General features: G+C 41.4%; 2 protein-coding genes across 2 annotated transcripts; one reads left to right on the plus strand and one right to left on the minus strand.

Annotated features, from left to right (window-relative positions):
- The first annotated feature begins 3,970 nt into the window (after positions 1-3,970).
- Positions 3,971-18,648, plus strand: fggy (FGGY carbohydrate kinase domain containing). Its single transcript, XM_083927955.1, has 16 exons — positions 3,971-4,059; positions 4,387-4,583; positions 6,571-6,682; positions 9,005-9,156; positions 9,362-9,450; positions 10,127-10,242; positions 10,390-10,518; positions 11,766-11,869; positions 13,474-13,581; positions 13,957-14,018; positions 14,410-14,572; positions 15,726-15,800; positions 15,903-16,023; positions 16,123-16,217; positions 17,825-17,886; positions 18,240-18,648. Exons 2-16 carry the CDS (start codon positions 4,401-4,403, stop codon positions 18,319-18,321), a joined length of 1,653 nt encoding a protein of 550 aa, XP_083784081.1. The 5' UTR covers positions 3,971-4,059; positions 4,387-4,400; the 3' UTR covers positions 18,322-18,648.
- A 1,855-nt stretch (positions 18,649-20,503) lies between these two features.
- On the minus strand, positions 20,504-23,538 carry LOC310957958 (peroxiredoxin-6-like). The gene is made up of 5 exons (XM_083928723.1): positions 23,419-23,538; positions 22,573-22,729; positions 21,500-21,649; positions 21,230-21,376; positions 20,504-21,093 (listed from the first exon to the last, which is right to left on the minus strand). The coding sequence occupies exons 1-5, from the start codon at positions 23,508-23,510 to the stop codon at positions 20,965-20,967; spliced, it is 675 nt and encodes a 224-aa protein (XP_083784849.1). The 5' UTR covers positions 23,511-23,538; the 3' UTR covers positions 20,504-20,964.
- Positions 23,539-23,967: the final 429 nt, after the last annotated feature.

Raw genomic sequence — 23,967 nt, forward strand, 5'->3', positions numbered from 1 at the left:
TCATTTTGTGTCTCTTTGTGGTTCTTTTGTGTCTCTTTGTAGCCATATTGTGTCTCATGGTTATTTTGTGTCTCTTTTTGGTCATTTTGTGTCTCTTTGTAGCCATATTGTGTCTCTTTTTGGTCATTTTGTGTCTCTTTGTAGCCATATTGTGTCTCTTTTTGGTCATATTGTGTCTCCTTGTAGCCATATTGTGTCTCCGTGGTTGTTTTGTGTCTCTTTGTGTTCATTTTGTGTCTCTTCGTGGTTATTTTGTGTATTTGTAGTTGTTTAGTGTCTCTCTGTAGCCATACTGTGTCTCTGTGGTTATTTTGTGTCTCTTCGTGGTCGTTTTGTGTCCCTTTGCGATCATATTGTGTCTCTGTGGTCATTTTGTGTCTCTTTGTGGTTGTTTTGTATCTCTTTTTGGTCAATTGTGTCTCTTTGTAGCCAAATTGTGTCTCTTTTTGTGTCTCTTTGTAGCCATATTTTGTCTCTGTGGTTATTTTGGGTCTCTTTGTGTTCATTTTGTGTCTCTTTGTGGTTGCTTTGTGTGTTTGTGGTTGTTGTGTGTCTCTTTGTAGCCACATTGTGTCTCCATGGTTATTTTGTGTCTCTTTGTAGCCATATTATGTCTCTGTGGTTATCTTGTGTCTCTTTGTGGTTGTTTTGTGTCTCTTTGTGGTTGTTTTGTATCTCTGAGGTTGTTTTGTGTATTTGTGGTTGTTTTGTGTCTCTTTGGTCATATTATGTCTTTGTTGTCATTGTGTGTTTCTTTGCAGTCATATTGTGTCTTTCTGTGGTCATTCTGTGTTTCACCGCTTTTCATAGTCATTGTGAGTCTCTTTGTGTGTCTTTGCAGCTGTTTTAGGTTTCTTTGTGGTCATTTGGCATCTCTTTGTGGTTAGTAGTGTCTTTTTGAGTGACATTTTGAAGGTGGGTGAAGGCCTCCTGACACATTGGGCCCCTGGATGTTTGCCTGGTGGCCCGTTCACTAATCCATCCATGTGCATAATTGTTTTTGTTGTATTACACTTGCTTATGTCAGGAGTTGAATTAAATAATATTGATTTATAAGGCCAAACGATAAGCTGAATATTATTATTATTATAATCTCTTACTTTCATGCTTATAATTTAGCCACTTGATCTTTGCTTGTGCACATATTTAAGTTGAATGATAAGGAAATTAATTTTAATGTGTGGTTGGCTCTATAGGTAAATGTGAAGCTGCATTAATGAGTGAAGGCTCTGTGCAGCTGCAGTCAAGTCTGTCTGGCCTCCCCCATTGTATTATTCAACATGTTCCCCTCAAGCCAACTATAAATAAGTTAACAGTCCCAGACAGCCTGAGAGAACCAGGACCGCCTGAAGTCAACACTCTTGAGATGACATGTTGTCCTCACAACAACACCCATGTGGAAGTATTTGACACTCTGAAGTAGAAATCCAGCACAGGAATGCTACAGAAACATTTGTGTCTGATGCCACAGCGCCTTTTTTTTATTTCTTCAGCAGCTTCTACAGTAACAAGGTCTTTCTCAGCCACTTTACCCTCTCTGCGTGTGTGTCTCTCTCTCTCTGTCTCTGAACACCTGTGTTGAGCCCCACTGAGGACTATTTTCCTATCAAACTACCGCTGTGCTTCCTGTTTCTCTGTCAGCTTTTCCCCTCTGCTGTCCTGACTGGGTCGCTTTTAGATAACAGCGCTTTCCTCCTCCCTTTCCTGGGCCAGCTGTTTCCACTGCACACAGTTTTCTAATCAGGAGCTGGTCCTGCCTCCCAACAGGGCTGCTTTTGTTGTACAGAGGTGGGACAGACCAGGGTCCATAGAAACACCCCCCCCCCCCCCCATCCTCCCTCTTTCATGAAAGCATAACACAGCGAAAGACTATATATGCATGTGTTGACGTATCAACAGAGCAAAGTTTTGATTACCTTCAGGCGTGGACCAGAGACACACGCACGCACACACACACACACACGCACGCACACATGCACACACACACACACACACACACACACACACACACACACACACACACACACACACACACACACACACACACACACACACACACACACACACACACACACACACACACACACACACACACACACACACACACACACACACACACAAACAGAGCAGTGAGAGTGAAAGACGAGATTTCAAACACTGTCTATGGAGTGTTTGTTGAGAACCATCTGTTTCTTCCTGTCCCCGCTGCTTTGGTTTTTCTCTGTACTCTGGTCTCTGCATATAATTCCTGGTCCAAACACACCGATCGCAGCCAGCACCACTTCCTTTAAACAGCTGATGATCTCCTCTAAGAAAAGAGCACAATAGTGGAAAGAGACCAGGCGGGATGCAGACTAGAAAGTTGGACAATTCTTAGTCAGAGCCGGTGTTTTTGATGGCAGGTTAATATCTGTTCCCCTTTGTAACAAATCCAATTTTGCAACCCGCACACTATCACAGTAAATTACATTATTAGTATTATTCTTTACACATGAGTGGTTAATTACTCATGTAGTGGAGTTTTTTGATAGAGCTTTTTGACAGAAGACAGTTGGCGTGTCATAGCAGGAAAAAGGCCGGTGTAATATACTTAATAACAACAACAATGGCTGCATGCCCCTTTAGTTTTGCTGTATTTATTTATACCTTACTGTTATTAGTTACACCTGTGCTTCTCCTGTGTATAATGGGATCCCCCAGTTAGAGCTGGTTAATGTGGCCTGGGAAAGGGAAGTTTGGGATCCCCTGCTAAAGCTGCAGCCCCCGCGACCCGACCCCGGATAAGCGGTTGAAGATGAGATGAGATGAGATTATAACAGCTAGTGTCCTTATGATTCTGAAATCCTGCAAAAGAGCTGCCAGCTAAACAACCGAACAACAAAAGTAAAATTTGAAAATGTGGATTACCAACAGGGCAAAGGGTTCAGAAAAGCCACAGGGAGGTTCACTGTGTGTTTGGTTTTACAGTCATTTGTGGGAAAGGTGCACATTTTGTTTGTGAATATCAACTAAAATAACGAGAGCTTTGTATCATTATTTAATCCTGCCTGAGGCCTTGTCTTGAAATTTTAATATCTTAATTTTTTGAGTTATATTGTGCTCACATGGTGCATAATTCTAGAATAATTAGTTTACTTTGTTTCCAGAGAGGAAAATATATGGAACAATAAAAACGGACCCATTTTATGTGTCTGTTTGTGGTAATATGACTGAACACAGCTTTATTTAGGAATATGCATCATTAGACATATATGTACTGTACTATATATATAATAGAAAATAAAAAGATAGTAGGGATCGACAGATATAGATTTTTATGGACGATGCAGATAACGATTTTTTTCCATCAGCCTTAGCCGATGACGGATACGGACTGCTGATTTTCTTGAGCTGATATTTTGGGCCGATACCATACTTTTGCTCCCTCAATTTACGTCATAAAAATTACACAATGATGAAAACAAATGTTACGAGTCTCAATTTTAAAAAAGGAACATTCATAAAACTTAAAATGGCGTCTCCAGGAACACGACGCTGCCTGTGGACGCCGGTCTGTAATTAACGCCGGAAAAAACTATCAGCGAACGCAGCAGCCCGCATCGGCCGATACGATACACCTACAGAAACGCAAATATCGGCGGATAATATCGGCAGTCTATGAGTACAGGATAGTAGCTAAATTTGCTTGTTTGATAAACCAAATTTTTGCCCCAGTATTATTTGAATATTTCCTTTAACAGATTTGACACTTTTACAAAATGCTGTATGTTTTTCGTGTCATATAAAACTATTTTATGGTATTCACATCTCCCACAGTCGTCACTAATGCACGATGTCAAGGAGATTTGGTCCGTTTTGTGTGTTGCAGGGATTGTTTCCGTGGCTCAGAACTAAAAACTTGCTTCACATTTGACACGGCTCAGTAGAAGAAGAAAATCGACTCTGTCCTTTTTGGCCGTCATCGCGTTCCGTCGCGGCCACCGTCTCCCGGCTCAAAGTACGCTCTGGAGAAACTCCAAAGTGATGTTTTCTCGCCTGAAATGAGACTGTGAGCTGCAGGTAAGTTCGCAGATGTTGTTCTTTGTGGTGTTCATATGCCCGCTGTGTTTCATAACGTGTGTCGAGTGTATTTGAAAGGTTATTCGGTGCAAATCATTGGAAGAAAAGCTCTGTTGTTCCGCAGTGTTGGGGACAATTTCAGCGTTTGGTGCGCCCAAACATCCAAAATAAATCATTAATTCAAAGCAAATGTACTCTACACTTGGCTTTGATATCTGTTTACTCCCATGCGTTTCGAAGCAGTCGAGCAAATGTTGACACTGGCAGTGAAACCGGGCTAATGATCAACCCCTGGGTCCTCCGCTCCCCCTGCTTCTCTCCCTGCAGTTCGCCTCCTCATCATGGCAGAGGTTTATTATGTCGGAGTGGACGTGGGCACCGCCAGTGTCAGGGCGGCACTGGTGACCAGGGCTGGCCTGCTCAAGAGCACTGCAGAGGAGCCCATCAGCATCTGGGAGCCCCAGTCTGACTACTATGTCCAGTCCTCCACTGAGATCTGGGAGAAATGCTGCACAGTGGTGAAGGTAGGGGGGGCCCCAGAGTTCAGCAAAGTGTCACCACTTTTTATCAACCACCCCCCACATGCAATCGAAACAACTCAAATACCCCAGTGCAGACCAGACCTCGCTTTACATCTTTCTACTGTGTTTGTTTCAACTGTTTTGTGTGTTTTCCTGGTCATTTATGCACAAAAAACAAACTGACCACGCAGTTATGAAAGTGTTTAAGTAATATTAATTCATTATATCAAAAATAAAACCTTTGTAAAACAACGTAAAAACTTTTAGTTAGAGATGCACCCATCCATAGGCTCCGATATTGACTAATTAGCTTGATCGAATATCGGATGAATGAGGCCGATCCTGTCATTTCTTTTTTATTAATATCATACACAGCAAGACGGTTACAGCGATCTAGTCACTTCAATTTTATGTTTGCGACACTGGTTAGGGTTTTATATTACTTGTTTTTTTTTAAAGATTATTTTTCTGGCAGTTTTCAAGCCTTTTATTACATAGGACAGACAGGAAATGGGGTGACAGAGAGAGAGGGAGACATGCAGCAAAGGGCCGCAGGTCGTGGTCGAACCCGCGGCCGCAGCCTCAAGGACCTTCAGCCTCTTTACTCTTTACATGGGGCGACTGCTCTAACCACTGTTTTACCGGCTGCCGCTATATTATATTTTGAAATATCTGTTTGGAGTGCACTTTACATGGAAGTGTTATTTATTTATTTTAGCTGCTAATGTGCACTTTATTTGTTAATAAATTATATTAAGTACATTTATATCTGTGTTACTTTGTTTATGTAAAGCTTGATGCCTTCACTCACATGGAAAGGTATACGTTTCATTCACTCAACAGCAGTATCGGATTGGTATCGGGTATCGGTCGATACACTCAGCCCAGGTATTGGTATCGCATTGGATCAGAAAAAACTGGATCGGTGCATCTCTGCTTTTAGTATTACATTGTCCCATGAGAACACTATCCGTGTTCACGGTCGAGAACAGTTAACGGTAGAGAACAGACTACATTTTTCAGAAACACAGCCTTTTCTTCTCAACCCGTTTTCTTATACAACCAGATTTTAGGTGTGATCAGGTTCATTCTCATTTGACTAGGTCAGCTGATAACGGCCACGTGATGTTACCACGGCCAAATCAAATGCTTTAAAGAGAAAAGTTATTTTTTGTGCAATCAATCTTTGGAACAATTTGCCACTGAATAAACGTATACTGAACAGCAAAGTATCTTTCAAGTACCATCTGAGAATGCACTATTTAAATTTGTGAGAATCTACCGCATGAATATGATAATGAATATGACGCTTCAGTCACTTATTTTTATAATGATGTCTGTAATGTTTTACTCCTTTTAGATTATCGTTGTTAAGTGATGCTTTGTTGTTGTTGTTGTTGTTGTTGTTGTTGTGGACCCCAGGAAAACTAGCTCGTCCAACTTTGGTGACAGTTAATGGGAATCCTTTTAACAATAAACAATAAACTAAATATATCACACATGATATTCTCTGACTGAAACACACCAAAAAACAAATTATAATAAAAAAACACAATCATAAATCAGAAGCAGATAGCAAAATATATAACGTTTAAAATTGTCAGTCATTCTTCAGTATTTTCAGAATAAATAATACATAAATATAATCAAGATATAACACCGGGGAGTGTCATTGTCAGTCACTTCTCTATGTTGGTCTCATTAGTTTCTTTAAAATATGTTGTTGAACATTTTCTTAAATGCACACACAACAAAACATTCTTTGAATTCATGGTTGCAGCTAATCCGTCACTTTAACTGTCACACATCTGTCTTTTCCATTTGCTCTTTTTTTCTTGTAGAAGTTCATTACTTTGGGCTAAAGACATGGCAAAATAACACACCTGTAGTAGTGCCTGCTAATGTATTATGATCACTGCACAGATTTGACTAATGTGTGCAGGAAAAGCATTGACCTGATGTCTCAGATTGTATTTTATATCTACTGCAGAGAGTTGCCCAAAGTGTGGACAGGAGGCAGGTACGAGGGATCGGCTTCGATGCCACCTGCTCACTTGTGGTTTTGGACCAAAGCTTCCAGCCGGTGCCAGTCACTCAGGATGGTAAGTGACGTTTCTTTCCCCTTGTAGCCTTGACCTTTTGTACCTTAAGGAATAAGGAAAGCACCATTTATGCACTCACCAACCACTTCATTGGTCAAGACAGATGTCAGAGCTGGGTCTGTCTGACGTTCCTGCCTGCCAGAGCGTGGTCTTTACCTACTCTGTAAAGTGTGTAGTGGTTAGCACTGTCGCCTCACAGCGAGAAGGTTCCAGGTTCGCATCCCGGCTGGAGCCTTTCTGTGTGGATTTTGCATGTTGTCAGCGTGGGTTTTCTACAGGTTCTCTGGTTTCCTCCCACAGTCCAGTCCAAAGACATGCACGTGTTAGGTTCATTGATGACTCTTAATCACCCGTAGGTGTGAATGGTTGTCTGTCTCTGTTCGTCTCTATGTGCCCTGTGAAAGACTGGCATCCTGTCCAGGGTGGACCCCGCCTCACGCCCGATGTCAGCTGGGATCGGCTCCAGCCCCCCCGTGACCCCGACAGGGACAAGCGGTTGAAGATGAATGAATGAATGAATTAAATTGAATTGAATTGAATTCATTAGGTACAATCTAATGTGATCCAGCACAACAGCTCTTTACAAAGATATAATGTTCAGTTTTGATTGACACTGTCCGAGAGACATTCCCTCATTTAACTACATGTTTTTTATGGAGTGGCGAAGTCCCGCCCCTTCCACTGGACCCCCATGGGACCTCTGAGATAATAAAAATTGAATGAGTCTCAATGTAGATTATTTAATTATTTGCTGGTCCCGGTCGTAATTTAGAAATGTTGGAGTTAAAGGATAATTTTTCATGTCAAGAGTTTGAGTGTTTATTGTGCAATTGTTCAGTTTAAGGCTGTTGAGAAAACACAATGAGGAAGGCTACATGTCATGTCGCGCATGTGAGATCACGTCATCACCCTTTCTCACTGCGTAAGTAAAACTCTCCACATGCCCCGACAGGTAATGGTTTTCACCCGTTTCCATGCTACTATCCTTTCCTTGGAAAAAAGCAGTAAAGTGGGGCAGAGATGTCGCCATGTCCGTACCAGAGCACCAAGCACGGGTGGTGACGTATACCATTCGCGTCGAGAGCAGTGAGGAGTTGTAGTTCACAAAGCGGACTCATGCAAAAACCTACCATTATCAAACTTCTTCACAATAAATTGTTTTGTTTTGCATGAGAAATTATCTTTACAAACCACAAACAACATGTGACAAATTCATGGCACATTTCAAACAAGACCGTAAAATTATTTTTTGGAATACATGCATCAGAAATCTTTACTGAGGTCCCATGTATCGGAAATACAAAGGCGGGACTTTCCCACTCTTTTGAGGTTGTAGTTTTCAATGGTGTTGAACTGGACTGCATTATATTAAGAAGTGCGAAACAACACCACCAGCCGCAATGACCTCAAAGATAAACAAAGTAGAATTATTACCTTTCTGAGAGTGTCAACATGAACAGAAAAAGTATGAGTATGTGAAACCAGAGTTCATAGCAGAGCTGTTTTACTACATTGTACAGGTGTACCTCATGAAGTGGCCAATGAGTGTGTACACATTATGGGTTATTAAAGGTGCGAGTCCCTGTGTGGACCATGAATGGAGCCTGGACTGGTGGCTTGAGTGGTGCCAGTTCATCTCCTGGGCGCTGCCGAGCAAGGCACCGAACGCCCAACTGCTCGGGGTGCTGGTCACTGGCAGCCCCCTCGCTCTAACACTCCATTAGTTGCATGTACATAGGTCCTGTTTGTGCATGTGTGTGTATTTCGGGCCTGTGTGTGTGTAACATGAATAATAATAGAGTGAAAAAATCAAATTTCCCCATTGCGGGACTATTAAAGGAATTCTTCTTCTTATTAATGTTTTATTATTTTTTAATATCTGACTGTTAAATTTTACTAGAAGGGATTCTTTGGTGCATTTTGGAACAAAACCTTTCCGCTGTTCAGTTTCGCTCTGACAAGTTGATTTAGTGTGATTGTAATTGGATACTTTATTGATCCCTGAAGGTAAAATACCCTCCTCCACGGTGAGGTTAGAGGTCAGGGTCAGCTATAGAATAGAAACCCTGGAGTTGATTTGGGATTTGTGTCTGTGTTTAGTTTTGTCCAATTAAGCCAGATGGACAAGGGTCAGGATCCAAATACTCAGGTTAAATGACTCATTATATGCTGCATACATAACACATATATTTTGTTTATCATCCCCTAATAGACAGACTTAAACTTGGAAATGTGCCTGGGCAGTATTAGCTGTTTGGTATATTTTATTGACATTTTTCTCTCACTAAAAACCGGATCCCCTTCCTCTCCTGGCTTTCCCAGGTGACAAACAAAGGAACGTAGTGATGTGGATGGACCATCGCGCCGAAGAGCAGGCTGCTCGTATAACGGACACCGGCCACAGGGTCCTGAGCAGGGTGGGAGGGGTCATGTCACCAGAAATGCAACCCCCTAAGCTGCTGTGGCTCAAAGAGGTGAGAGGTGAGCAAGGTCACCGCAGCAGCACCGATCCCTCGGTTTTATTGTAGTGGCTGGTCAGCATGTGTGTGGTATTGTTTTCAACCATATCCACCTTTTTCTTGGGAGGCATCTGATAGGTCTGTATCTACATGCATGTGCTGTTCTTACTCACTGACCAGGGGGTTCATTAGCTGATGTTTCTCTTGTCTTTTTGTCCAGAATCTAAGAGAAAGCTGCTGGAACAAAGCCGCTCACTTTTTTGACCTTCCAGACTTCCTGTCTTGGAAAGCAACAGGCTCTTTGAAACGGTGAGCTTTGTTGGATCTTCGTCATTAAATTGTGGCGATCTGAGCGTTAAAACCGCCATCTGTTAATTCTTTACACGTGTAATAATTGTTTCATACATGAATGTCAGAGCGGGTTTAAAAAGGTTCTCGATTTGACGTCGACTTATACATTGTTGTCCGTGACTACAGTATAATAATGAGGTGAAGCTAAGCTGCTGAAACAGTGTCCTTGTATCAAATGAAAAAAATAAGAGGCCACATTCACACAGCATCAGGGAGCGCCGGCGCTAAGAGTAGAAGTAGTAGACCCTATATTTCAAAATGACTGTTTTCCGTCAGATCTCTGTTATGATCTCAACATTTCCGACCACACTTGATGGCAGCTTCATTTCACGGAGGAAGAAGGAAAGAAAGAAAGAAAGAAAGAAAGAAAAGAGACGGAGGGACTGAGCTTTGTGCTGGAGCTTGACACAAACTCCCAGGAAGTTCAGTGCTTGTGTTTCAGGGTTTTTTTTTTACCGCCACACCGCCCTCAAAACAAACGGTGACAACTCTGATCGCAGTCACATGATTGGCCACAGCAGCGAGACGTCGTGTTCTGCAAAAGTTACAGTGCAGCAGGACGCAGCTAAATTGATCTGATGATTAATATTTACTTATGAGACACTTTACAGTACTCTTCGGTTATATTTCACAGGTCTTTATGTACTCTGGTGTGTAAATGGACTTACTGCCCCCCAGAAGGATGGGATCCTGGCTTTTGGACTAGCATTGGACTGGAGGATCTCCTGGAAAACAACTTTAACAAAATTGGTTAAAAGACATTAACAAACAAGCTTGCACTTTGATTAATTGTATATTGCCAGATTTATTTTGAATTGCTCAAAAATGTCAGAGCCTTCATGCTATGATCTTTTCAACCACATCGTCTTCACAAGGGCGCTGTTTTCTGTCTTCCAGGCAGCGTGACGTGTTCTCCAGGGAGCCCGCTGGGAGACGGCCTCACCCAGGAGGCAGCGGCAGGTTTGGGTTTGGAGCCAGGAACTGCAGTTGGTGCTTCGCTCATTGATGCTCATGCTGGAGGCCTCGGTATTACATCTTAAACACGTTTACCGAACCAGTCTTCTCTCCAAATGTATCTATTTTTCTAAGGTGCATTAGTTAACTTTGCAGGTTCCACATAGCTTTAAGAGTTTCCTTGTTTTTAAATTAAACTCTTCTAACCATAAAACAAAAAGTAAGATGTACAGGGCAAATTTATGTTCACTTATCTCATACTTTGAAAACTCCAAAATACGCCAAAGGGAGAAGGGAGGCAGAAGATTTAATGTTTATGTCTAAAGCATTTTGGTCCAGGGCGGGTGTAAGATGGAGCTCAAATATGAAGATGCTCATCCACGAGGGAGCATAAATCTACTTCTACAAACTTCATGATTGGTTACGTTTCGATGCTTCCTGCACAAATATAAATACTGAACATTTTGACCCGAGTCTGACACCTGAGGAAAGCCAATGAAGTGTCCCTAAAGCAACTGGACTCATGCTTTGGGGTAAATGACAGTACATTTTTAAAGAAGAAGAAGAACGCCTTTTATTTATTCCGCAAGGGAAATTCAATTTTTTCTCTGTGTTATTATTTACACACACACAGGCCCAAAATACACATGATCTCTTGTGTACAAATGTGACTTTCGGCCTGATGGCGGTGCTAGATGAAAGGCCAGGGGTCTGGGGAACATGAATGTTGTGACAAAAATGTCCATGGCACTCTGAGCCTTTTTGTTTATTTGGCATTTTTGTCTTGTTAGATACCTGACAGTAGAAGTGATACAGTAGGCATGGCGTGTAATAAAGAAGCAGGACTGTGATGCACTGTATCTGTGAGCACATGGTAAGCTCCAGGGCAGCAGTAGACAATCCCTCTGGTTCAGAAATCCTGACCATCTGGTTTTGTTCTGGGAGATAAACTGCTCATGAACTCTGCCCTGTGACCTCCGGCCGTGACCTCTGCCTATCACACATTGTTGTATCAGTCAGAGGCTACAACATTCTGCACTTTTAGTTGTCACACATGTCATAGTGATGTACTGCCCCCCCACTCCCCCCGCGTGCAGATGAACCTTCCACCTTAAACTCAAACCAGCTTGACAAACATTATTCCAGCAGTTAGTGTCACCGCCGAATTCCACGTGAAAGTTAAAGGAGCACTTCAAAAGGATTTGCATCTGCAAATCATTGCGATTAAATTATCCTTGACCGACCCGAGTTTTGTGAGACTTGCAAAAATAAAAATCCAGATGCTGATAAAATATGATTACAATTTTTTCTATTTCCAGGTGTGATTGGTGCGGATGTGAAAGGCTTTCATTTGCCCTGTGAGGACCAGCCAATCACCGCGCGCATGGCGATGATCTGCGGGACATCAACCTGCCACATGGCGGTGAGCAGATCACAGCTCCAGTTCACCTGCTGTTTGCCCTTTTTTTTTTCTTTATTATTTACATTTCATGGTTTAACATAACATAGCATAACACAAGACTTAGACATAAAACAATACGAACACAACAATAACAGTCCATGCGTCAGGGGAGCACAACTCCATTACATTTCAAAAAGGTATTCATTTATTTCATGATGAGTATTAAATCAAGGATTCATTCTTCTCAAGGAAGAAAGGGGGGGAAGGAGAATACAGAGCCTGCTGTTTGCCTTTAAAAAAAAAAAAAAGAAGCTCTGAACTTGGAGGTGACGTGAAGCTAATGCTAAGACGCAGGTATGCAATCTATTAAAAGCAGTCTGATAAATCACCTGCTCCATTCATGCTGATGACAGGGCCACCCTGAATGTTTCCTTCTCTTAAGTCATTTTAAATGCATTATATTTATTGTTTTTCTTTAATTCATAATAAGTTTAATGCATATAACGCGTCAGTTTCATCAACAAAAATACATGTAGGTGGCATATATCACGCCCTTTAATGCTCTGGAGGTGTTGGAAATGCTTGGATCCCACAAGTTGGAAACAATCCAGCGCAGCAACCACTAGGGATCCTATATTCTGATTATCGTCAGAGGAAATAACACATTTTCACCATTATAAATCAGGGAATTTATTATTGGACACTATATAAGGAAAAAGACAAGCATTCTTTCAGTCCTGCACATAAAACATGTCAGCCTACTTGAAAACAGGGTTCAGCTCGTACTGATTAAACCGGAGCTACATCCAGGTAACTACTACATATTCCTGCAAGATCCCGGTAACAAACTGTAACACGCAGTGAACTACTCCAGCCGAGTTAAACTCTTTTGGTCCAGCTTAGTATTGTAACATTTGTCGTTGTGTTTTGTTTTATTTAAACCTTGATTTGAGCGTAAAGGGGTGAATTATTATCTCTGTCCCTTTTCGACGGCACGCTTTGCAAATGAGATATCCGTTTTCTACAACAACCCCCTACTTATTCTGTAGAGATCCAAAATGCTCCACGCTGCTGTTTTAAGGAGCTTTTTTTAGGCAGATAAAAAGATGGAACGTCACTTCTCTCTGACATTTTTACAGCTCTTCTTCTCAACGCTTCAGGTGAGGGGCACTACGATTGTTTCACACAACACAAATAGAGAATTCACCACACACACGACAACGTGACTCACAAGATTCATTTTCACAGGAAAACCATGCAGGAACACCAGGACACCATAGATACTGTAGCTTCTACAACTCTTGCGGTTAATTTTGTCATCCCTAACCACCACTGGACTCAGATTCTACAAATGGTGTAATACTAAATCATATTAGTGTGGTAATGTTGACTTAGAAATATGAATATCAATGTTATGAAGCTTCTTACTGTTCATTAAAGCCCTACTAGTAGAAGAACCTGTGCGAAGTTCAGCCAATTGTTGGTTCATATTCTGTTGCTTTAAAATCTCAAAGTGAAACTGTGGTGGTTTCCATCACAGTGTTTCTGTTAGTGTTTTACTGCAGCCCTGCTTTTCTCTTGTAGACTGTTACTTAAACATGTCATTTTTCATTCATGTGCATCAGATCAGCGAGCAGCCTCTGTTTGTGCCAGGAGTGTGGGGGCCCTGCCTGTCGGCTATGGTGCCTGGTTTGTGGCTTAATGAGGGAGGACAGAGTGCAACAGGAAGGCTGGTTAGTCCTCCGTCAAGCTCTATACACGATTTCACTCCTCCTCCGTGCTTTTCTGTGCAGCAACTGATTGCAAGTCGGGACTAAATGTATACAATCCATGTGTAAATGCAACACTGTGGCTTTTATTCACTCATTTGGCTACATAAATGGCAACATTAGTAATAATTATAATAAAAGCAGTCGGTTTGTTTATAACACCACTTTAAGCTCAAGCAACTTTGTATTGATGTTTGTAAATTGACATTTTATAGATTCAATGTTTAACCAATAATCAAATATAATTGATAAACTAACCAATTGTGAAAAGAACACAGCAGTTGTAGCTCTTATTTCATCAGCTGTGTCATCTGTAATTCTTTCTGTTGTTCCCTTCAGATCGACCACATGGTGAAGGGCCACGCCGCCTACATCCAGCTCCAGGAACAGGCGCGTCAGAGGTCAGCTGATGCATTTACTTTTACATTTACTTTCGATTTGTTCTAAAGCCGTATCTCCAGGAAGCAAAGAACTGTTAATCTGTGCAAATTAATCATTGATTTGAGATGCAACGCTCTAGCACAGCTATCATCGCTGTTTGGCTGGCGTTTGATAATGTTTAGTAAGCTTTGGGAAGATTAAAAGCTCAGTAAGGTTTTGTGCATCTTGAATATTCTGTGGAAGTTGTTTATTATTTAATTATTTGATTTTCTTAACATTTTAGAATTAAATCAAGACGTCCTGTCCTGTCTGTGTTCAAAATGTCTTCGGTGAAAAATGCTCAACAAATTATTAGTTCCCATAAAAGCATCTTCAGTGTTATTTCATTAGACTGGTTGTTATTTTTCCCAGATCTCCATTTGCTGGCGAGAACATCTACAGCTACCTGAACAGCCACCTGAGCTCAGTGGCTAACTCCGGTTCTGCTGTGGACCTGCTGGGCTCCAGTCTTCACGTGTGGCCGGACTTCCACGGGAACAGGTCGCCCCTGGCTGACCCCACCTTTAAGGGCATGGTGAGGCGGCACGAGTCAAGGCTGCGTGTGACTTATTATGACTTAAGTATGCTGGCAGTTTAGTTATATCATTTTGCTTTAGAAAGAATAATAATTATTAAATTATATAAATGATGTAAAGTTAGTCATGCTCTCCAAAGAAGTTGCTTGTTGATTTTATTATGAATTTATTTTAGTCAGTATTTTGGTAAATGTATGGTAATCTGTGCGTTCAGTAGCCTTTGGAGATGGTGTCAAGAGACGATTAGCCTAGTTTAGCATAAAGACTGGGGAAACAGTTAGCTTAGCTTTACAGCTCTCCCCTTAAGCTAAAAAAATGTACTTTACTTTATTGAATTTAAATTTGTGTGTGTGTGTGTGTGTGTGTGTGTGTGTGTGTGTGTGTGTGTGTGTGTGTGTGTGTGTGTGTGTGTGTGTGTGTGTGTGTGTGTGTGTGTGTGTGTGTGTGTGTGTGTGTGTGTGTGTGTGTGTGTGTGTGTGTGTGTGTGTGTGTGTGTGTGTGTGTGTGTGTGTGTGTGTGTGTGTGTGTGTGTGTGTGTGTGTGTGTGTGTGTGTGTGTGTGTGTGTGTGTGTGTGTGTGTGTGTGTGTGTGTGTGTGTGTGTGTTTAAGGATTATTAAAGACATAAGTTGTGAATTAGTGACATTTCAGGGCGTTTCGGACAGAGCCATGCTAGCTGTTTTCTCCTTCCTCCACTTGCTAAGCTAAGCTAAGCTGGGTTAAGCACCTCCTGGCTCAAGCTCTAAATGTAAAGCACAAACACGAGAATGGTTCTCATCTAAATATTGGAAATAAACTCCCTAAAATGTTTTTTTATTCTGTTAAACAAATTAAATTCACAATGCAATTGGTTAGCAGCTACACTAGCTGAAACCGCTAGCTAACAGCAGTTAAACTCGGCAAAATATCAGAAATATGATGATTTTGTACTCAAAATGAACAGTTGAGACACTTAAATGATTTCTGTGTTCAGTAAGTCAATTTAATTGAAAGCCGTATCTCCAGGAAGCAGAGAACTGAGAAATGAATCACTGATTTGAGATACAAAACCCTCAATGACGGCTTGGCTTTCACCAAACCTTTTGCTGCCAAATGTGTCCCTCTGGTGAATTCTTTTATTCAGCTGCAGACATTTGTGCATTACTGTTTTTCAGGTGGTCGGACTGACACTCTCCCAAACCCTGGATGACTTGGCCCTGCTCTATTTGGCCACTATACAAGCCCTTGCTGTGAGTCTGCTGTGTTTTAACTGTGTTTGTACCTTTTAAAGTGCAAAAGAAAGGTTGGATTTGTTAACTTGTAACCTGACTCCCCTTTTATATCTGTTTCAGCTTGGTACGCTTCATATCCTGGAGGCCATGAAAGAAGCAGGACATGACATCAGAACGCTCTTCCTGTGTGGCGGCCTGAGCAAAAATGCTCTTTTTGTCCAGATACATGCTAATGCTACAGGTAAAGTACAAGGGACGATGACTGCATTTATACTGTGAATGACAGTATCTCTCATAGACGCTTTGGCCAAATCCACTTTTCCAACATTGTCCTTTTCAGGATTGCCTGTGGTGCTGCCCGACCAGATGGAGGCTGTGTTAATAGGAGCAGCAGTCCTGGGTGCGTGTGCATCACAGGACTACAGCACCATACAGGTGGAGCGACACACAGACACATGCAGTGTAAAAACTACGGTCATAAAAGTGACAGGGGCTTGAGGAGAGACTTTCTTTGGGGTTAAATTTGCTGATAATAAGGAGTCTGCGTGTGTGATTTTAAACAAACGTTCTAAATGAGTTTCCAAATGCAACTACTGCTGGTGAGAAAGTGAAGTACATTTGTTTTTGTTTTTTTTACTACATTATAGGGCTGAAAGTAACTCTTTTCATTATCGATTCACCTGCTCGATTCAGAAAATAATGAAACATGTCCATCAGGGTCCAAAGTGGTCTTTAAACAAAGATTTTTGTAGGTCCAAAACCCAGAGTTTAATATGATCTAAAAGAGAGAAGAGCAAAATTGTCATATTTGAGAAGCTGAAAACAGCATTTTCTGCATGAAAAATAACTTTAACGATTACTCAACTATCAATATATTTGGATATTATTTTTCTAACTAGTTGATTAGTCGACTAATAGTTGCAGCTTTTCTGCGTTACAAGATATATTTGAACAATTGTTTAAAAAAACATTACAGATGCTCAAAAAAATGTTATTAAAAAAACCCTTTGTTTACTGTTGAATCACAACACATTTGCACATCTGGTGCACATATGCTCCAATGGAAATACACAGAGATATCATAAATAGTCACATTGGGGAATAATTAAAAAAAAGAGTATAAACCAGTATCCCTGTGCTGAATATTTCACAAGAGTTGAGGTACTGTATGTTGTTTTGTACTTGCTGCTTTGTGTGTGCGGCGCTGAACAGTGTTGTTCCCAAAGGCACTAAATACATCTATATGTTCAAAAACACTGTAGCCTACATTTCCCAACTGGATAGCATCTTTTCTTGGACTGCCAATGCCTTCTAAATGCAGTTTGTAAAGCAGGTTTACTGAAAATGTTTTCTCCCAGAGCCCCAGCAGACTGTAGTACTTCTCATGAAGTGTGACCTGAACTTCATGGGTGAAATCAGTGGCGTGTCCCTTTAAAAATGCTTTATTTTGCAATATATTCAGCAGTTTGCAATCCAATCTTCTTACTTGCAGTCTAATAAAATTGACCTCAAAAACGTTAAACGTCCAGCCACAGGCACACAGCACAGATCCCACCATCACTGGCTCAACACCTCCATCTGCTGGGTGTATATGGTATAAAGCGCATGGCCACGGAGAAGATGTGTGTTTAAGATATAAAGTGATGATTAAATCTTTTGCTAGGTCAAGCTCTCAGCCCTTTCTGTGTCTCAGTACCAGGGCTCAGAGCACAAGAGAATGACAAGCCTTTAAGCCAGATATACTAAAAATAAGACATTATTGTTTGGACTAGGCTGCACCTGTCAACCCATTTTCAGCCATAACTACTGCAGGCAGTTGTTGTGTCTGATCCTCTGAGAGGCACACAGTCAACTGGCTGGATTTTGTAGGTTCAGACAGCAGAGAGGCCCCTGCACCGCATTAGTCAGGAACTCACTCGCCACACCGAAATGACCGCAGTTGGCTTGCGTTAATGTTATAACTGGGTCACGGCATGGCCTCAAACTGAATGTGCGTAACATGATTTATTGAGTGATATTTGTCTTTGCGATTTATGTTTTAGGAGGCGATGGAGGGAATGGCCAAAGTGGGGAAAGTTGTTCAGCCTGACTATGAGCTCAAGGGGTGAGAAAAAAATGACTTTGAATGTTTGGTGAAATCATGGTTATATGGCTAATAAATATATGGAATATATCTGACGTATCAGCAAGACGTTGGCTTTTTCACCACCTGCTTTGCAACATCACATCTGTATTCATTTAACATCTTATACATGCTATATATATGTTTTTAAATGTGCAAGGTGACCCACATAGATACAGATTGATTAGGTTACAAGTACCCAAAAAGTATGAGATTGAACTAGCACATTCAGCGTCAGGTTGTGAGGGAACTTCACATTGTCACAATGAAAACTGAAACACACAGTTCCAAGCATCACATTTGACATGCCATACTTTTTTTTTTCACTCTCTCAGCTTCTATGAGAGAAAGTACAAAGTGTTCCTGCGACTGTTCGCCCACCAGAGGGAGTACCAGGCCCTCATGAACCAGAGATGACGCTGCAGGTGGGAGGCAGCCTAGCTGGAACTGACTCTCTCTGACGTCATAGTGATGACAAATGAGAACACAAGTTTGCTGCTCTCAGTGGTGCAGTTTTTTTAATTTTTATTTTATCAGTAACCTGAAGAACAATGACTCTCTGAGGATGGATATCTGTTGGTGTGTGTAGTTCTGAGTTGTGGCAGAAACGTCACACACCTGGAAGATTACAGTAGAGAAAACCTCTCCTGAAACACGCTGTTGGAGCTTTCCATGTCTGACTTTTTAGGTCCAGTCCTACCCAGAATGAAGAGCAGGAGGATGCAGGAGTGAATGTGACATCAACAGCTCCTTCCAAAGTCAAATACCACCAAGGACTGTCACCTTGAAATGTATTCTTAATAAATAATTCATATAATAAAACTTGTGCATTTGGCCGTCACTCCGAGCCTAATGTGTTTTGATATATAATTTAGTGAAGTGACACTCACTCATCTTTAAACAGCTCATCCTTTGTTCTGTTTACTTCACTGTGTTTTATTCTTTTCCATTTCCTGTTTGTATTACCTCTACTGTCCTTAATCTGCTGATCACAGAGAGGAGCCTGCTGGATCAAAGTTGATAAGCTCTTCACTGATGCCTTCGACACGTTCAAGGGGAACTCCAAATCCTACACAGCTGAGTTAACAGCCGCCTTCAAACGGAGCTACCTCACAATAGAGAAGGGACAGGGAGAGTGCTGCTGGCTAATGCCTACAAACTCATGCAGGCGCTTCTGAACCTTAATGTCCACAAGTTATGACAGAGCAGCTTTATTGTTTGCTAATCATTCTCTAGACCAGTGGTTCCCCTTTTTTTCTGGCCACATCCCTCTCTTCGTTAACCAACAGTTGTACTGGTGAAGCCCAAGAGATATCAACCTTGGCTTCACTAGTACAACCTCTATTCAATTCAATTGAATTCAGTTTTATTTATAGTGCCAAATCATAACAAAAGTTATCTCAGGACACTTTACAGAGTAGGTAAAGACCACACTCTATGACTTATTTATGATTTACAGAGACCCAACAAATACCCCGTAGAGTACAGTGGCAACGAAAACCTTCCCTATAACAGGCAGGAACGTCAGACAGACCCAGCTCTGTGGAGGACGGACATCTGTCTGCAACTGTTAGGGAGGAAGAAAAGAAGAGAGAAAGAGAGAGAGAGAGAAAAGACAGACAGATAGAGAGAGACAAAGACAGACACAAAGACAGAGACAGACACACTTCCAGAGATGCAAGCAGCCAAAGAGTAACAGTAACTATAATAATATCTATAGTAATGTGAATATGACTCATGTGGTGTTATGGCAGTTAATACAGCAGAATAGTAGAAACAAGCACAGCTAAGGTTATAGATTAGAACAGTAGCAGGAAGCGTCATGCAGGACCACGGCAGCAGGCACCACCACTATCAGCAGAGACCTGTGAGACAACAAAGCACAAACATGCTGCCTCACGTGTAATGGAAAAGATGGTCCTTTCTATTTGTGAAGTGGAAATTACCACTGTGTTGTGTTCAAGTGTTTTTGTTGTCATAGACAAATTAAACATGGCTGACCCACAGATCCTGACCTGCTAGCTAGCATCTGCTCTGGGTAGGTAAACCAAACAATAACAATATTTTAAAAAAAATGACACTAAGTGTTAACATATTGAAATCGTCTATGCCACAACATTGTATAGGCTAGAAAAACGAACCACTGACTGCAGCAGAAAACGTTTAAACGCGTTTTTTCTCATTTCGGCAACTCATGTATCAAAATATTCTACTAGCTCCCCAGTGGAAACTATCACATTAGGCGGTATTCATGTGCAATTTTCACCTCGGCTATTGGTATTTACCATATTTTCCATAGGACGTGAAGGCTCCATGAGCCTTGTCTTTGTTTTGGCAGTTGTGACACTTGGTGTCATCGTCTGCCTTACTTGGCAGTGCTTTTACAAACTTGGCCATGCTTTGTTAGCAGTGCAGAGCCTGGCATCATTTATATTGAGCCCTGCTGTTCCACTTTGAACCACTGCTTTAGTCTTTATTGTCCCACTTGTGAAATGTATACATCGAACACTCAACTGTTACAGGATAGATACAGTAAATCCGCATGGCCAGGCACAACCAATACTGACCTATAGTAATAATTCCACATGCACTGAACTGTTAACTTACTGTTTAATGACGTACAACTGTCTGATAAAATGAATACACAGGCATGGAAATAGCATTGTGTCATCTAACTAGGTCATCCTAACAACCACTTCACCTGGCATTGGTCCAAAAGAACAGGTGCATACAAAGTATTTTAACCCTGATAGTATTATTGTTAGAAAATATGAGATTCTCTGCTGTATGGTATATAATGAGCTGTTTTCTATATTTAAATATAAATATATATTCTGTGCATGTTCTACCTTTCCAAAAACAAATGTCCCTTTAGAAAAGTCGGCAGATCATTGTAGCTTTTATTATTGCAGTGTAAAATTAGAAAAGTTCTATGCATCCCTTTAGTTTTTCTTTCCATTCATTTTGTCACAATTGGTCATTAAGATCCGAGACTGAGAGCTACTGGATTGAGTGTGACACAAGTGAATGTCAGAATATCAGTGCGGTCTCCGCTCGTGCTTATTGTTGGGGTGTGTAGCGCAGGTACTTCTTCCCAGAGGGCAGGTCTTTGGTGTAGACGCCAGCTGGGAACAAAGAGGCAGCCTCCTCCTCAGACATGCTGGGAGGGACCATCACACAGTCTCCGGGCTAGGGGAAGACAGGCACAGAGAAGAAACAAGGTTATTCTGCATGGCAGCAGCTCACTTCCTCTTTCTTCTGTCTCTGTAGTCAGCTGATGAAATGATCGACACAATCTGAGGTCACTCTCAAAGGTGTGACGTACCCTCCAGTCGGCAGGTGTAGCCACTCGTTTCCCCGCTGTGGCCTGGAGCGAGTCCACAACTCGCAAAATCTCGTCAAAGTTGCGTCCGGTGGTGGCGGGATAGAGGACGGAGAGTTTGAGCCTTTTGTCAGGGCCAATGATAAAGACCTGCACACAAACCGAGAGATGGAGGTGAATAATGATTCTTTAGACATGAGTGTAGATAAGATATGCAGTTTGAATGCTGCCTTTAAAATATGGAAATTGCATTTTGATCGTGAAGACTCTTACACAGCGGGCGGTGAGCGGGAGGCCGTCTTTGTCCCTCTCATCTGGGTCCAGCATGCCCAGGGCCACTGCCAGCTCCCGTTTACTGTCGGCTATGATGGGAAAGGGCAGTGAGCAGCACTCAGACTCCTCACAGTTGTATGCCAGGATGTCCTAGTCAGTGCAGAGACATAATTCATTTAGTTAGTTGTTTAAACCAAATCCGTGCTACACTGTAAGCATCTATATTATGGTCATGTTTATGATGTAATAAAAAGGAAGCATGTAGTGCAGTACACAGTAGAAGTAAAACTGAACAAAAAAAAGATTGAAAGAAAATAAAGAACACCATCCATCTATGAGATTCCTCCTAAAATAGGTGACATACTGTATGCAGTGTACTAATTTGAATTTAACAACAATAATAATAATAATAATAATACATTTATTTATAGGCGCCTTTCTAAGCACTCAAGGACACCGTACATTTGTTAAAAACAGCGCTAAACAAACAATAATAAAAATAGGGAGTAAACATAATGCTCAAATCACAACATAGTGCAAATGAGATCAAAGGGAAAAGGAAAACTTTTTCTTTAAATGCAACTGATGCAGTCTAGACTATATATATATTCAATATTCAATGTATTCAAACTGCTTTCATAATTACATCGACTATCGCAATTTATCCAGTTGCACACTGGGCAAATAATCCACCAACCAAAACCAGTTTATTTAAAAATGTAAGGGTTTAAGTCTGTAAAATATCCTGAAGATTGTGCAGGTCACAAAATGTTAAAACTGGTGTAAGTTTGACTGAAAGTAAAGTTTTTTTAAATGTAGGTGAAGGCTATATACAACTAGTTTCAACAGCATTAACATGACTGTATTTCAGTGTGTAGTTCTGGTCCCGCGACACACTAAAATATAGTATAAGTAGTCATTGAAGAGTAGTGGTATGTGTAACCCAGTTCCTTTTTAAAAATGAGAACTAAACTTCCTTCGATCCGCAAAAAAAAGTTCCACAAGCTGGGAAGTCAAAACTTTGATGCTCATAAACGTCCCAGTGTTCTGTGATGGTGCTGTGACTCTCGCACCTTGGTCCAGCCGTGGTGATCCTCCAGGCAGTCGATGGACAGGGCGATCATTTTGACGCCACGTTTAGTGAACTCACTGCTCAGCCTGGCAGCTCGACCCAGCTCTGTTGTGCACACCGGGGTGTAGTCTTTGGGGTGAGAGAACAGGACTCCCCATCTGGATTGAAAAGAAAGGTTGGTGAGTTTGTGTCTCTTGCGTTTTAGGGTCACTGCTTCTGTAATGAGGAGACTGCATTTTCAATCATCATCCATTTCTAATACTGTGGTTACAGGTTGCACAATAGGATGAGTCCGGATGCACCAAACAGACAGGATGTGACCTCTCTGTCACTCCAAATGACAGTAAAGGGTTTTTTTTTATTCACAAGGTCAGAAATGTGATTTTGCACCATTGAGATTTTAGGTTGGACCTCTGGCCTTTTGATTTGGATCATCTCACTAACTGACCAAGAGCTCTATGACCTGGTCATAAACAGCTTCATTTGTTGGATTAATGTGTGCATTTGTCCAACCACATTAAATATCATTATTTTTATGGCATATACACTGATATGCATCAATACCACCGTTATAGATTTAAAGGCTAAGGTGTTATTTACATATATCATGAGCAAAGGTCTAAAGCAGAAGTCAGAAAGTAGTAACAGGAACTGGACGCAGTCTCTCTCTCTCTCTCTCTGTGTCTCTCTCTCTCTCTCTATCTCTCTCTCTCTCTCTCTCTCTCTCTCTCTCTCTCTCTCTCTCTCTCTCTCTCTCTCTCTCTCTGTCTTTCTTTCTCTCGTGTATGAACGGAACTATCTATAAACCTACGAATCAATAACCAAAAAATATCCGTATCATACTCACGAATCACCGAGAAATTCGTGGAGTTTAATTTTGCCATCGGTGGTCTCCAACTCGAAATCAGGAAACGCATCTCCGAGCAGCAGCCCCGGCATGTTCAGTGATGTGACCGTGGAGGTGTTCCTTCTGTTCCGCAGCAGCTGTGATGACAGACACGTTACTCTAAAGAGGAGGCGGAAACTTCCCTCTGAACAGGCTACTCTATTAACATAAGCATGAACTGCACAGGGCAGCCTACGGACCGCGTTGTGACGAAATGCGGTGCGTTCAGGTCGCGTTTCGATTGATTTGGAAACGTTTGGACAAATGTGCCAATTACCAAATTACGCACGCGTATGAGCCGGTTTCCGACCAAGGATTTCTATTTTATTAAAGTGCAGCACTTAAACACTTCTCCACGAGAATATTATCATGTATTATTGAGCAAACTAATAATAAAACCGACATTTATACAGGCAGTGTATTAGTTTGAAAACTTGTACCTAAAAAAGGAGAATCCAAAACGTCACTTTAGATTAATTACATGTTAATTGAAAGCATAATGAAGCCACG

Source organism: Echiichthys vipera (assembly GCF_963691815.1).
Source record: "Echiichthys vipera genome assembly, chromosome: 15".
Classification (NCBI taxonomy): Eukaryota; Metazoa; Chordata; class Actinopteri; order Perciformes; family Trachinidae; genus Echiichthys; species Echiichthys vipera.

Coding starts and splice junctions, on each gene's coding strand:
- fggy (XM_083927955.1), top strand. CDS start 4,401: ATGGCAGAGGTTTATTATGTCGGAGTGGACGTGGGCACCGCCAGTGTC. Junction 9,157..9,361: donor AGCTGCTGTGGCTCAAAGAG/GTGAGAGGTGAG, acceptor CTTTTTGTCCAG/AATCTAAGAGAAAGCTGCTG. Junction 10,243..10,389: donor AAACAACTTTAACAAAATTG/GTTAAAAGACAT, acceptor TCTGTCTTCCAG/GCAGCGTGACGTGTTCTCCA.
- LOC310957958 (XM_083928723.1), bottom strand. CDS start 23,510: ATGCCGGGGCTGCTGCTCGGAGATGCGTTTCCTGATTTCGAGTTGGAG. Junction 21,377..21,499: donor TCCCGCTCACCGCCCGCTGT/GTAAGAGTCTTC, acceptor GTTTGTGTGCAG/GTCTTTATCATTGGCCCTGA. Junction 21,094..21,229: donor CTACACCTGCCGACTGGAGG/GTACGTCACACC, acceptor GTCTTCCCCTAG/CCCGGAGACTGTGTGATGGT.